Source organism: Centropristis striata, chromosome 18, assembly GCF_030273125.1.
Source record: "Centropristis striata isolate RG_2023a ecotype Rhode Island chromosome 18, C.striata_1.0, whole genome shotgun sequence".
Taxonomy (NCBI): domain Eukaryota; kingdom Metazoa; phylum Chordata; class Actinopteri; order Perciformes; family Serranidae; genus Centropristis; species Centropristis striata.
In genome coordinates, this window is record NC_081534.1 from 2929819 (window position 1) to 2944612 (window position 14794).

At 37.4% G+C, this 14794-nt stretch overlaps 1 protein-coding gene across 1 annotated transcript in view; it reads left to right on the forward strand.

Moving 5' to 3' along the window:
- tulp4a (TUB like protein 4a) overlaps positions 1-14794 on the forward strand; it is a 40701-nt gene that overhangs the window by 15925 nt on the left and 9982 nt on the right. Inside the window, exons 4-10 of the mRNA XM_059356011.1 lie at positions 934-1095; positions 2029-2209; positions 8939-9046; positions 9143-9309; positions 10165-10389; positions 11237-11471; positions 13895-14039. Of these exons, the coding sequence (XP_059211994.1) occupies positions 934-1095; positions 2029-2209; positions 8939-9046; positions 9143-9309; positions 10165-10389; positions 11237-11471; positions 13895-14039 (1223 nt within the window). The remainder of the gene's footprint in view (positions 1-933; positions 1096-2028; positions 2210-8938; positions 9047-9142; positions 9310-10164; positions 10390-11236; positions 11472-13894; positions 14040-14794) is intronic.

Sequence of the window (14794 nt, forward strand, 5' to 3'; positions counted from 1 at the left end):
CCGGTTAATTCACAATCACTATGTTTATGATCAGCAGAGACTCTGTGCCTAATTAGCCATGCTGCTTTCAGCTTTTTTTTCTGCTATTTTTTATGATTTAATAACTAACAGTTTTAAATAGTGGCTCTGCTCTTTTTCACCAGAAGTCAATCCCATTATCAAAATAACTGTCAATTAATCTTTTCTTTATCTTATATCAAATAATGTTTCAGTTTTTAATTAAAAAGTTGCCTTTCAAATGACATCAGAGCATTTTTATGTAGAGCCAACTGATATGCGTTTTTGGGACCGATGCTGATTGGAGGATAACCAATATTGTAAGAGCCATTTTGCTTTGATTGTTTATTTGTTTGTTTGTTTGTTTGCGCCTCCTACCACTGGGTGGAGAAGAGCGCTCATTATGAGTTCTGATGTCATGAGTTAATATAAGACACCGGTGTATGACTGATTGTTGTGAGATGCCCGAGAGGCACACAGTTTTTTGACTGCAAAAATGTGATGTATAAGTTGGAAATATAACTTTATTTGTTTAAGAAGGAAGTATACCTTTGTTTGGAAATGTTACAATAAACTCAGTTAATTGATATACGGAAACTGGACATGTCATTTGTGCACGTAAAAAAAATATAAACGGGATCTCATCATACTAGTGGCATCTTTTTTGAGTAGCAATCTGGTCACTGCAAATATGGTGGTCGATATAGTAATTCTTTAAACATATCGCACAGCATACACACCACTACTTAAATGTCTTTAATAAGCCAATATCGGCCAACAATATCAGTCAACAGATATATCTGTCAGGTTGTAGTTTTAGTTGTATAAAAAGGTTGTATTTGTTGGATAAGGTAATACATTTTATTTTCAATAATCAACTTAGCATGTCTTTATCATCATTTTATCCTGATCTAATGTGTCTGGTCCCACCTGTAGGTGAGTGACTTCACCTGGTCCCACGATGGCACCCAGGCTCTTATATCCTACCGGGATGGCTTTGTGCTGGTGGGATCAGTCAGCGGGCAGAGACACTGGTCCTCCGAGATCAACCTGGAGAGCCAGATTACCTGTGGGATCTGGACTCCTGATGACCAGCAGGTAACACGAATGCACACACACACATCAAATCCTAGCATCGTGGCAGGTACAAAGGTTCAACCTAGCACTATGCCAACCTTTGAATTCTAATAGACATGGAAGTTTTAGGTTGTCATTTGCCACTTTTAGTATGTGGACTTGTCATTCAAAAAGCAGAGACAGGCCCTGAGGGAGATCATCTGTGAGTGACAGCCACTGTCCTCTGTCTTGAATTGTTGTGGTTTTGTTTCTCTGCGTTTTTGCTTCCATGCTGTTAAATTGTCAACTCAGGTTGGACATCATTGAACTTTCAGTCTGTGTATGTGTCTGTGTCTTTGTTTATCACCTTCATCTCCTTTCTGTCTGTTTCTGCAAGTTGTTTTCTTTGCGATATACATTTTTCTTGGCTTTCTTTGCTCTTTGTCTGTCATCTCCTTGTCTATTTATCATTGTGCCTCTCTTTGTGCCCTTGTCTTTCTGTCTTTGTGTCCAAGTTAAATGTGAAAGGGACAATACTATATTTTTCAATCTAGATTGTTCAAGTGAGTGTGTGAAATATCAGCCATAGAAATATCTGCCCTCTCTTGAATAGACTTGCACTAGATGGCACTCTTTCATCTCATCTTATTATTTTTTAATACTTAATATGCAGTGTTGTTAAGAGTAGTTAAAGGCATGCAATGCAGAAATTGTCGCTTACTGTTAATAAACACAATATTTAACTTTGACTTTTTTTCAAGGAAAATCCTGCATTGTATACCTATGTACACATTTTGCTACATGATAAAAAAAAACAAGGCTTCAAATAAAGCCCTGGATCAGTGATCAGTAACGGCCAATATTTCCTCCAACAATCTGTCTTGGGCCCAAAGAATCCTGACTGGAGCACTTTTTTTAAAAAAATGGTTGTAATTTTTTTCTTCTGCCAAATAACCCTTTACTTTTTCTCCCTAGGTGCTGTTTGGTACTGCAGATGGACAGGTGATAGTGATGGACTGCCATGGGCGCATGCTGGCCCACATTCTGCTGCATGAGTCGGATGGCATCGTCAGCATGTCCTGGAACTATCCCAGTTTCCTGGTGGAGGACAGCAGTGAGAGTGACACAGACTCTGACGACTACTCCCCACCACAAGGTGAGCTGCTCTGGGTTTTATTTGAACAAATGGCTCTGCATGGCTTCATCACGCATGACTGACAAATGGGACTGAAGTGTCCAGTGTAGATGGACATGATGTAAGCGTATAATCTGCTGTACAAGTGGAGAGCGATATAGATTTAGTGTAAAGCAGGGGTCGTGATATAGATTTAGTGTATAGCAGGGGTAGAGTAGTCCAGCTGTTTTATAGGGTAGGTACCTCCGTGCCGAAGAAAGCAGATGTAGGACCATCTGTTGGCTTCAAACTCCTCCCACCTTTTAGCTCCATCTTTTACTGTTCCATCAATTACTCCTCATGCTCTTAGTCCAAGGGGAAGGGCAAAGATTTCCAACTGGGGGCACCGAGTAGGGAGACAAGTTATTGCTGGTTGGTCTGCACTATATTGTCATTAAGTAGCCTCAGTCCCCCTGGTCTGCTCATTAATATTTTAGACTTGAAAATGGGTGAACAGGTGAACATAAACTGTGCCTGGGTTTTCTGTCATGTCATTAGCCTAACACAGGGGTGTCAAACTCAAATACACAGTGGGCCAAAATGTAAAACTTGGACAAAGTCGTGGCCAACATTGATATTTATTGAAAAAATTGACCTAAACAAGTTCAAACGAAATGGAACAAGCAAAGCTTGATATAACTTAATATTACAAACATGCAAAATTTAATATCAAATAAAACAAACAAACACATCAATGGCATTCATTTCTTAAATAAAATTTAAATAAAAATCGTATGTCCCTTTATTTTATATGCGGCCTTCTTTAAATTTCAATTTAACAGTAATCTTATTCCACAGGCTAAATATGAATGTGAGAATAAAAATAACAATAATAAACCAAATGACTAATAATATATATCCTTCAATGAATGTGCAACCATTCAAGCCCATGCGTTGGACTATAGCAAGAAAAAGTGCATAAAGACAACTTTAATTGTTGCTCAGTTTTCTGCATATTGATCTACTGTGTTCAAGCCAAAACACGAGCAGAGCATTCTGGGATTTGTAGTTTTGTTTGCGCTGTATAATACCGGCGGGCCAGCTCTGGTTGTCATTTGGTATTTCCTCGCGGGCCAAATATAATTATACTGCGGGCCAAATTTGGCCCGCGGGCCAGAGTTTGACACCTCTGGCCTAACATAACGGTCATTTTATACATGAATGAGGTGCAAATAAGATATCTAATCATGAAAAGTAATGGGTCAGATCACAAAACATGTTCAGCTGCATGCTTCTGTGTGGTCTACACTGTTGTTGTCTGGAGCTACCTGCTTTGCCCTGTTAAGCAGCACATGGGGTAGTATAGTCTGATCTGGATCCTGTATACTCGCTGCAGCCTCACGTTTATTCATCTAATAAATGCCGTGGCAGATCAAGGAGCAGTCACACCTCCAAGTTTCTTTTTTAAAATGTTGTCAATGTCATGGAACTACTTTTGTGACCAGCCTCATGCAGTAGTGTGATAATTATGGCAAGTTGTCACAGACTGTGCACTCTATGTTTGGATTTTGTTTTTGTACCCAGAGCAACCTTTTATGCAGTGTTGCTGTGTTTATTTATATCATGCCATTTTGCCTGAGGATTTTTTAAAATTTGTTTTGGCTTGAGTATACTTTTGGGATAAAGTAAAAGAGGTATTAGGGGAGGCCTTGTGATACGATACTATCACATCACACACAATAGGATATTTGCGATATGCTGAATATTGTGATAACATATATAGCGATGTATTACTTTTTTCCACTGCTTTGTACCAAATTGCCCAGTTTGGCATAGTTAGGGCAGCCTGTAGGGTCAAAATCTGGGTCCTCAGCTGTGCTGCAGGCACATCATGGGTTGAGTCATGAGAGAAGTGAGTGTTCCTAATTGTTTTTACCTGTTTACTTCTTACACAGTAGCACCTGCTTTAAGCAGTTCGTTTGAGTATATTATGTCCAACAATGCAAGTTGTAAAAAAATACTCTGCAACACCTAGTTGGACCCAAAAGTTATTTTCTAATGTGAATAGTTTATATAATAACATATTTATATTGGCATCTGTATATTAAAACACAAAATACCAGGACACAGTGCTGTATTGATTTATCCCTCAGTCTTAAAAGGTATTACTTGAAGCTTCTAGTTAGAAGGATAAGTCATCTGTGATGCTGATCTCACAGGCAGTTAAAGCCATTTAATGAAGTTTCAGAAGTGAAAAGGGGACTATTAAACTATTTTCCACTTCTCTGCCAGTTGTGAAGACGGGAGGGGCGTGACGCATTAAAACAAAAGAGTGTGACCAAATAGGTGGTGGTGGTGGAGGAGGTGGGGGCTGCGGTGAAAGATGAAGGGCAGAAGGTGGAGGAGGAGCTGGGTGAAACGGAGCTCTCCTGACATTGCGCTGACGTTGCCACTGGACCTCCTGTTTGCTTTTTAATGCTGCAGTAGCTGTTGTCATAACAGCAGCAGATGTCACAGTGTAAGGTTGTGCGTCACTACCCTCTACGTGTGTGACACACCGTATACTCAATGGGACAATTGCAGCCTCCAAATTGAAAACCTCTAAAGGGAAGTGCAAGACTAGCTGTTTGTACAGTAGTGGAACCAAAACATCACCAGTTTAACCAAAGCTGACAAGACTCCCCTAAGACATGTTTACCTGCAATGTCAGCGATATGGCCCTCATACTTTAGTGTGATGGTTACACAGCAAGCTATCATAAGAATTAAGTCTTTTTTTCTCAAAAGAGAAGAGAGAGAAGAAGAAAAATAGGACTAAACTCTGAAACACTTCCACCTAGAGATAGATGCATATTGTTAGGGTTTTACCGATACTCCTTATTCTCGTCAGCAATTTTTCATTATTTCTATCATCTGAAATAAGTATTGCGGTGCTGAAAGATGTCCCGACCTGCAAATCGTATTCTACAGAATTATTAAAAATAATCTTTGTTTGGACGTGCACAAAAAATGTCACCATTTTCACACCATAATTTTAATATTTTTTTAATTTATTTTATAATATTTAGATAAATATGATATATATAAGCACTGTAACGTTTACTCTTTATTTATTTATATATATATATATATATATATCACTTATTATATTTTACCTTCTGTTTTTGCTCTTTTTCTGGGTTTTTCTCCCTTTGATTTTTAGGGTTTTGTGTTAATTGAAATTTAAATGTCCTTTTTTAAAATTTGTTTTCCTGTCCTTAGTCATGATGCTTTTGATGTCTTTTGTAAAGCACTTCAAACTGCCTTGTGGCTGAAATGTGGTATATAAATAAACTTGCCTTGTCTTGCCTTACCTATATATATTATATTTTTTTTTTTTCTTAATGAGAATGATGCAAAAATAAAATTATTGTTCCCTCTAGTCTCTTAAATCATATCGCAATTGCATTATCGGTCAAAAATAATCACAATTAGATATTTTTTCCAAATCTTGCAGCTGTACTGGTGAGGTCACCCTCTGATGTCAATACATAGATGTATGGTGTGTATCTAAGATGTGTGCAATCACACACATGTGCTTGTCCAGCCTCTCGCTGCTCTCCCTGTGTACACCAGCCCATGTAACGGCCTCATTTTTATTGGTTCCTGTTTTGTCTTTTTGCCTCCTTTTTCTCTTGAGCTTAATTAGTCCCAGTTGCTAAGGCTGTATTGGTGAGGGTCTGTCCTCCTCCTGCTCTACTATTTTTTTCCCTCCCTTCACCGTGGGCCAAGTGGTAAAGCTGAAAAAGTGCTTGCCTTAGCTGGAACACTGATTATGCTCTAACTCACTAATTAAACCAGTCAATAGTAATTGATTGGCCCCGATAGAAATTATCTCTCAAGTCGACAACCTGACTGAGACACCCGGCCGCCTCTTCCTCCGCCTGCCAGATCTCTCTATCATGATATATGATGATGACCCATTATCACTGCACTGCACAACACACTGCATTTACAGCAGCATCATATATCTCATTTAATGCAAAACCCATTGTGAACTGATTACTAATGGGAAGGAGTAACTGTTTTACTGAAAGTCAAACGCAGAGGTGGATATTTCATTTGTTAGTATTTGGGTCACTGCAGGGTATGTGAGCGGACAGGCTCAAGGATGTTTTAATGGAAAATGTATGGGTGGCTGTCTGAAAGTGTTTTATTTATAGCAGTTTGACTGAGAATGCCACTTGTTTGCAGCTATTAATGCAGCAGTGAGAACGTGTGTTGGTGAAATAGTGTATTCTCATGAATAGGACACAGTGGAAACTCACTGAAAATAAATAAGAGCTGCCAAGGATGTGGAACTGTCCTTGCACCTCTCATAACAGCCCCTAACTACCTCCACAGTAAACACACACAACCTCACAAATAAGCTCGCCAGCAGTTTTTTATGGTCCACTCTGAAAATGCATATTAATCATCTCATCCTCTGTTAAATGTCAGGAATAAACCCATCACCGTTTATAAACCCAGAGGTGATGCCATCATATTGCTCGTTTTGTGTAGATGCTCTATCACTAAAGACAAAGAACAGGAGCAAATCCTCACGATCGAGAAACTGGAACTGGGCCATGTTTGGCAATTTTGCTTGAGAAAAGAATCCATTATTAAAATGGCTGCTGACTGATTTTCTGTCTTTTGACTCATCGATTCATTGACTAATCGATTCAGCCCTTCCTTTATTCCATGCAGGCTAGATCGTGGCTGGAAGAACTAATGTTACCTACTCTCTATGTTTTGCAATTTAAACTTAAACCCCAAGAAAAACATTAATGCAATTTACTATATTTAACCACTATCATATTCTGGGAGCTTCAGGAAGTAATCAGTGCCTTTTTTGTACAAGTAGATATCAAAATAGCAAACATGCATTCATCAGAATGCCTTCCCTAAGAATGAACATTCCCTAAAGGTGTTTATTCTCTTAGCACCAGTCCTCCTCCCTTAATAGAAAATATACAGCTCATTGTCATGCTGTCACAGGGCCTGTTTTAAGATGTTTGTGTTGATCTCGATACTTTTGAAAATGAGTATTGTATCCGGATAAACGTTTTAGTATCGATACTTTTTTGAGTATCGATACTTTTGACAACCCTAGTTTCTATACTTACCTGCAGACTACCAGAGGAAAAATGTCTTTTGTATCGTGAAAAAGAATTGATGACATATTTTGTAGTTCAATACCGCACTACAAAGTCTAACTGCAGTAACTACGCAAAGAGTAAAACTGAGAAAAACTGCTTTAAAGTTGGTGTTTTTTACGTTTTTTAACTGGCCAGACAAATGGGTTATAGGTAGGAAAGTTATATGACTATTTATTTGACCTTTTGTCGTGTCATTTATTGGTCCAAGTTGTAGGTCAAATAGCTCATAAATTAGTTTTTAAAGGAGTCCAATTGGAAAAAATTACTTCTCTTATCTTTAACAATAAATCAAAAGCCCCGTTGGAAAACAGCTCCAAAAAAACTCTCTAACAAGTCTCAAAAATCTTCAAGCAGGAGTCCAAGATCTTGTGACACACTTTATTATCGATAAAAAGTGGAGAGAACAAATATAATACACACAAGGTGCAGTCCATAAGCTCTCTAACTCGAATGACACTTACATGAGTTATTATAGAGAAATCACACACATCTGTCCATCCCATCATTAATATTTATTATGACCTTTCCTCCAATAAAATTTGTTAATTCTTTAGATTTCTCCTCCTAGGGGCTGCTCCAAATCCGCCCCCCTAGGTGCAGGTGGCATTACCTCATCCCCTGGCAGAGAGACATCAATATGTTTAGGGGTTGAAACTATTACCATGATTTAAAATCCCGCATTGGTTCTCATAGGGCCTTTCTATGCTTTATTTACTATGATTTAAAATGATCCGTTAGTTCCCACAGAGTTTTTCCATATTCTTACTTCTCACTCATCTCTGTCTGTTATACACAGCTTTTTCTATCTTTCATTTCTTACTGAGAGTCTTTCTTATTTAGTCCTAGCTAATGCTGCTTCTTGCCCAGCTGGGCAACCTTGCTTCTTATTCTTATTCTTGCTTCTCTCTTATTCTTACCAGCACTCTAATGAACATCTCTGGTGAAAGATCACAGGTGTTTTTCTGGCACAAACTTAACATTCTTATCTAGGCCTTATTCTACTTCTCCTCTCTTCCAGTACTTCTCCACCTTTCAGTTAAATCTCTGCAGCATATTGATTATACATATAACATCATATAGATCACTCAGGGTTACATTATTTAATCACACTTTGTCATACAAATAGCTACATAGTCCCTCTAGAGACCCTCATAAAGAGATACTAGCTTAACTCTCACCACATTATTTACTCTACACTTTGACCCCAAAAATGTAGTTACTGCACTCTGGTTTTGCTGTAAAAGGTTCTAAGAGTAATGCAGAAACACAGTGCAGTAACTACAATGTTGTTTTCTTTCAGCTTTTATATTTTGTTTTCAGTGAATAAACCTTTTCAAATTGATTTTGTTAGAAATGTATTTAAAAGTTCTTAACATTTCTATTCAAAGTCTTGCATATTTAAGACTTCATATTATAAAGTAATGTTGTATTCAATATCATCTTAATATCACTTAATATTTACATGTACTAATATCATTTTATTTCACTTTTTTACTTAAGTCCTCCTCCCTTAATAGAAAATATACAGCTCATTGTCATGCTGTCACAGGGCCTGTTTTAAGATGTTTGTGTTGTTCTCTGTGTCTTCCCAGTGCACAGCCAGAAACCCCTGCTGACAGTCAGCTTCACCTCCGGAGACATCAGCCTGATGAACAACTACGACGACCTCTCTCCCACCCTCATCCGCACCGCTCTCAAAGGTGTGTGGATGTGATGCACGCCTCTGTCACTCACTCACCTGTTTATATATACACGTTAAATAACCAGTGATCTATCTCCTGTGGCTTTTCTTCTAGATGTGGTGGTCCAGTGGTGTTCGCAGGGGGACCTCCTTGCAGTGGCGGGGATGGAGAGGACCGTCCTCTCCCCTGACCCCTCCTGTCCTCCCCCCACCAGAAACGCCATTGTTAAGTTCTACAACGTTCGGGGCGACCATATCTACACACTGGACACACCAGCACAGGTGATCAACCTAAACCTGGTTAATGAGTAGCCTGAGTCTCAGTACTGAGTTTTATTTTTTTTAATTTACCTTATTCAATGATTGGACTTTATTTTAATTTATATTTAAGACCAAAAATGTAACTACCTGGGGAAAAAAATAGCAAAAATACATTAACCCATTTAAGCCAGGAAAGCATTACCGCATTTCTACCATTAAAACCGGGGCACTGTTGCATTATTCTACCATTAAAGCAGGGAAAGCGGATACGTCGTTTTGTAGTATTTGTAGTTTTTTTCCACCTATTTTCGGTCTCTTGGCCAATGAAATGCATCAGAATACATGTGGGAAGACAACTATCGCAGAGGGAGCTCAGATATAACGGGTATAAGCTCTCAAATACTTTTTGAATTTCATTTCTATCTCAAGGTTCAAGGTTCAAGGTACTTTTATTGCCATTTATGTAAAAAAAAAAAACATATTGGAATTTGTTTCAGTAGTTACAGTGTGTGTGTTTTAAATAACATATAGTGCAGCTAGACAAAGACAGTGATGACACAACAGACAGAGGCTGAAAAATCTATTAGTAGGAAGCGTAGACACTTCTGTTGAATATCCAGAAAAACTTCAGGGTTTAGGGGCTTTTTTTAAAATCGCCCAGAGGTTTTACAGGCATTTTTTCCAGGCGTTTTAGGCCTAAATGGGTTAATTATAAGTAAAGAAATAGACTAACATGAACTAACAAAGTAAAGTTACTAATATAAAATGTTTATAGAAAATGCTTTAATAAAAATATTTGATAATTACTTCTATCAGTGCAGGATGTAATAAATGTGACGAAACCATCTTCTCCCCATGTATGTGTGCACCCGGCAGCGTCCCATCACTACGCTGTGTTGGGGTCACCGGGACTCCCGTCTGTTCTTGGCATGCGGCCCGGCCCTCTACGTGGTGCGAGTGGAGCACCGTGTTGCCAGCCTGCAGCTTCTCTGCCAGCAGGGCATCGCCACAGCAGTGAAGGAGGAAAAAGACGTTGCCAAGCTCACCATGCCTTCCCGCCTTTGTTCTTACGTCACTACTGCTTTTGTTCCCACCATCAAGGTAACAGAGTGGGAGGGTGGGAGGTCCGTTCAAATCATGATTTTCAGAGCTTCATGGAAATATACTTGATGCATAGAGGTCATTCCATGCCAACTCACCAAAGTCTCATGTCATTAGATTTTCATTGGAGAAAAAAAAAAAATGTCAAAATTGGTATTAAATTCATGTAACACTGCAAAATCCGATAGCTCTGCTCCAAATCCTTTTTTGTATGTGTTTTCTGAGTCTCACCAGTCGCCTGTTTTTCACTGCATTGGATTAAAAAATTGTGCTCAACATCGAAGAAACCCAAAGGAAAATTTGTTGCAGATTGTTGTAAAAAAAAAAAAATTAAACAGTTGTTGCTGAATGTGTTAGATAATTAAATTTTTTTTACTAGAACGAAAAATCTTTAATTAAAAAAAAAAAAATGTTATCTCCACTATTTGCGCCTTCATTTTGATTCTGTTTAGTATTTATATAGTTCCATCACATCTAGAAGTTATTTGGCCTTGCATGAAAAATGTAGTGCCACAACTGCAGAGCTGAAAAAGTTTTAATTCGACTGTTTATTTTCCCAAGTAATTGCAAATGTATTAAAAATGTGAAGAGGTTATATAACCATTTTAATCTTTAAATTATTTATTTGAAAATAGGTCATTTCTTGTAATTTTCACTGGCTGTAAAATTACTTTCAGTGAGAGTCAATTCATATTAATTTAATTCATGACATAAACTGAGTTGTCATGGACTCACCTATTGCTGTCATACATGTCCCATTCTGAGAGAAATAAGCCCTGGTAAAGTGTAGCTCAGCGTAACAAACACCGTTTTTGAACTCCACTAAACCTAACTTTCTCTCTTTCAGCCCCCCATCCCTGATCCCAACAACATGCGTGATTTTGTGAGCTACCCAACAGCTGGAAACGAGCGTCTGCACTGCACCATGAAGCGTACGGAGGACAACCCTGAGGTGGGAGGGCCCTGCTACACTCTGTACCTGGAGTACCTCGGAGGTCTGGTGCCTATCCTCAAAGGACGGAGAATCAGTAAGCTGCGTCCAGAGTTTGTCATCATGGACCCCAAGACAGATGGGAAAACAGGTAAAACTGACCCATACATTCTTTTTTTCTTCTTTCTTGTACTGTCTGTTTCTATTAGGGTTGTCACGATACTACAATTTTCAACTCAATACCGATACTCAGGAAAATATTCGATACTCGATACCATTTTCGATACCACAAGGATAAAAACAAAGACCCTAAAATTTAACAGAAATATTTTTATTAACAAGAAGAATGCAACATGTAAAAATGAACAGAGCCACAGGTTAAATATTTATAATAAAAAACAGTTGTGCAAAAAAAAACTGTAACTATGATAACAAGCTTCAGATACTCGATACTTTTGAAAATGAGTATTGTATCCGGATACAACGTTTTAGTATCGATACTTTTTTGAGTATCGATACTTTTGACAACCCTAGTTTCTATACTTACCTGCAGACTTCCAGAGGAAAAATGTCTTTTGTATAGTGAAAAAGAATTGATGACATATTTTGTAGTTCAATACAAAGTCTAACTGCAGTAACTACGCAAAGAGTAAAACTGAGAAAAACTGCTTTAAAGTTGTTTTTTAATGTATTTTAACTGGCCAGGCAAATGGGTTATAGGTAGGTAAGTTATATGACACTTATTTCTTCATGTATTGATGATGTAATATTTATGCTAAAAAAATCATGACTATTTATTTGACCTTTGACCCCAAAAATGTAGTTACTGCACTCTGGTTTTGCTGTAAAAGGTTCTAATAGTAATGCAGAAACACAGTGCAGTAACTACAATGTTGTTTTCTTTCAGCTTTTATATTTTGTTTTCAGTGAATAAACATTTTCAAATTGATTTTGTTAGAAATGTATTTAAAAGTTCTGTACATTTCTATTCAATATAATTTTATCTCACTTTTTTACTTCATCACTATCTAGATAATAATTTCCCTATCAAATAAGAAATACAAGGCTGTATCACAGTCAAAGCAGACAGTCTGCTTTGGTTTTATGTTTAAATTTGTATATTTATCCAAATCAGACCGTGGTAAGTGAACTTACTGCGCTCTGCTTTGGTTTTCAGTTGGATTTTGTAGTTACTGACATTTTTACATCATCATTTCTCTGCAAAATTGAAATCTAAAACTTTGACACAAGATAAAACAGACATCAAGGAGTTAATTTTTAGTTATAACTCAATATTGGCCAAAATTTATGTTACTGCAGTTAGGCTTTGTAGGGCAGAATAGTTGAAGTATAACAACAGTGAAGTATATATTAGTATATGTATATATATATTCAGTGAGCTGTTACTGCCGTCTGAAAAACTGAACTGCATTTAGAAGCTGTTAAATGACCAAAATGTTTTCTTTGTTTTTTAAAATTACCAATCCATCATAACATACATATTTTTTCTGTTTGAAAAGATTCAAACAGAACTGCTAAATGTTTTCCTCCCAGACACATTATCCTGCTCCTCCAGTACTTTTCCAGTTATTTGAGTTTGTTGAGAGCGAGTATGTTTTAGTCACATAGGGCAGACTGGGCCCATGTTAATTAAAAGCTGCTTAATGGGGGCTCTGATGGCCCCTGGGTTCCTCATAAATCAACCCGCGCCCTCCCCACACTGTGATAAATGAAGCCAGCCATGAAATGGTTCCAGCCCATTCACACTTTAATGTCCATCAAATAAATTAGCTTGACCTAAACTGGAGCAGCAGAGGGTTCACAGATTCCATATAAATGAGGAAAAAGAGAAGAATTTAAACTACTGAAACAATGATTTGGGTCGAAATGTTTATTTGTAGAAATCGTGGAACATGCATCATATTTTGTAAAAATATATATAAAGGTGTTTGTCTCTAGGTTGTTAAAGATTTCCTGCAATGCAAACTTTAGGTAACACTTTATATTAGGGAACACATATTCAACATTATGAGTGGCTTATTAGCATGCAAATACGTAACATATTGGCTCTTAATTAGTCTTTAAGTAGTTATTAATGCCTTATTCTACATGGCCTTATAATAATAAGCAATAATTCTGAGGTTATTGAGGGAAAACTCTTAGTTAATGTCTTACTGGTTGTATAATAAGGCCATGCAGAATAAGCCATTAATAACTACTTAATAATTACTAATTAACAGCCAACGTGTTACTTATTTGCTGCTAATAAGCAACTAATTAATGTTGATTATGTGCTCCCTAATATAAAGTGTTACCAAACTCTATTGTAATGATTGCTATGTTGTAGAGCATTTCATACTTGTACACTTTTCTTTGCCCCCTGATTTAATTCACACAGTATTACAGTTTGAAACGGCAAGATTATGAACATTTTAGCCAGAATCAAAATGTGATTTTTATCAACAAGGCGGTAGAAATTTGCTGCATCGTTTAGTTTATTCCGAGATCGACACAATTTCTTAACTCAAATTTGACTGCATCCTTTCTATCTTCTGTCTCGTTTACTCTGCTCAGATGAGATATACGGCAACAGCCTGATATCCGCCATGATCGACAGCTGTAACTGCTCCGACTCCAGTGACATCGAGCTGAGTGATGACTGGGTCGGCAAGAAGTCTCCAAAGATATCCAGGGGGAGCAAATCCCCCAAACTGCCCAGGTAACCAGACAGCCCACCTGTGTGTGCTGTTGCATGACAATATTTCATGTTTTATTTGTAATTATTATTGTGCCATACTTGATTCTTTGACCAATCAGCAGCCAGTGGTCCATGTAATATCTACAAAAGGTTATTTACAGAGGACCTAATAGTGCTGGCAATCTGTGAAAAAACGGTTCGAAAAAGTCTTAGATTTGAAATAACACTGCATGAAATTTAGCTTATATGGGTTTCCAAGTCTACTTAAAAACCGGTGACATGAAACATGACACTTGTTTTCATTTTTCACCCGTATGTCACAAATAATAATTGTGGTTGTTCATAGCTCAATAACATCTTGTTTAATGTGATGAAGTGTTCACTGTATTTGAATATGTCATTTACTACAACTGTGAGGTGCACGACAAACCTTGAAAAATCCTGAAAATTGCTTGTTTTAATTTGGAAAAGGTTCTTCACACAATATCAAAAAAATCAAATCAAGGTTTGATTAAGGTTACATATTGGGTAAATACTCAGTTTGAATACAGAAATATTTTTTTTTACCAATTTCAGTTTGTTTTTTTCTCCATTTATTTTCCTACATGTTACTCAGTTCAGCAGTGAACCAAAGGACACATTCAGTAGAGTATGAGAAACAGAAATATGTTTTTTATCACTTTAATTAATTCATTCAACATTTCTGCCAAATACAGTGCAACAGCAGTTTACTCTTTTTTCCGTTCTTAATTACTGTGGCATCCCAGTAGTTATTG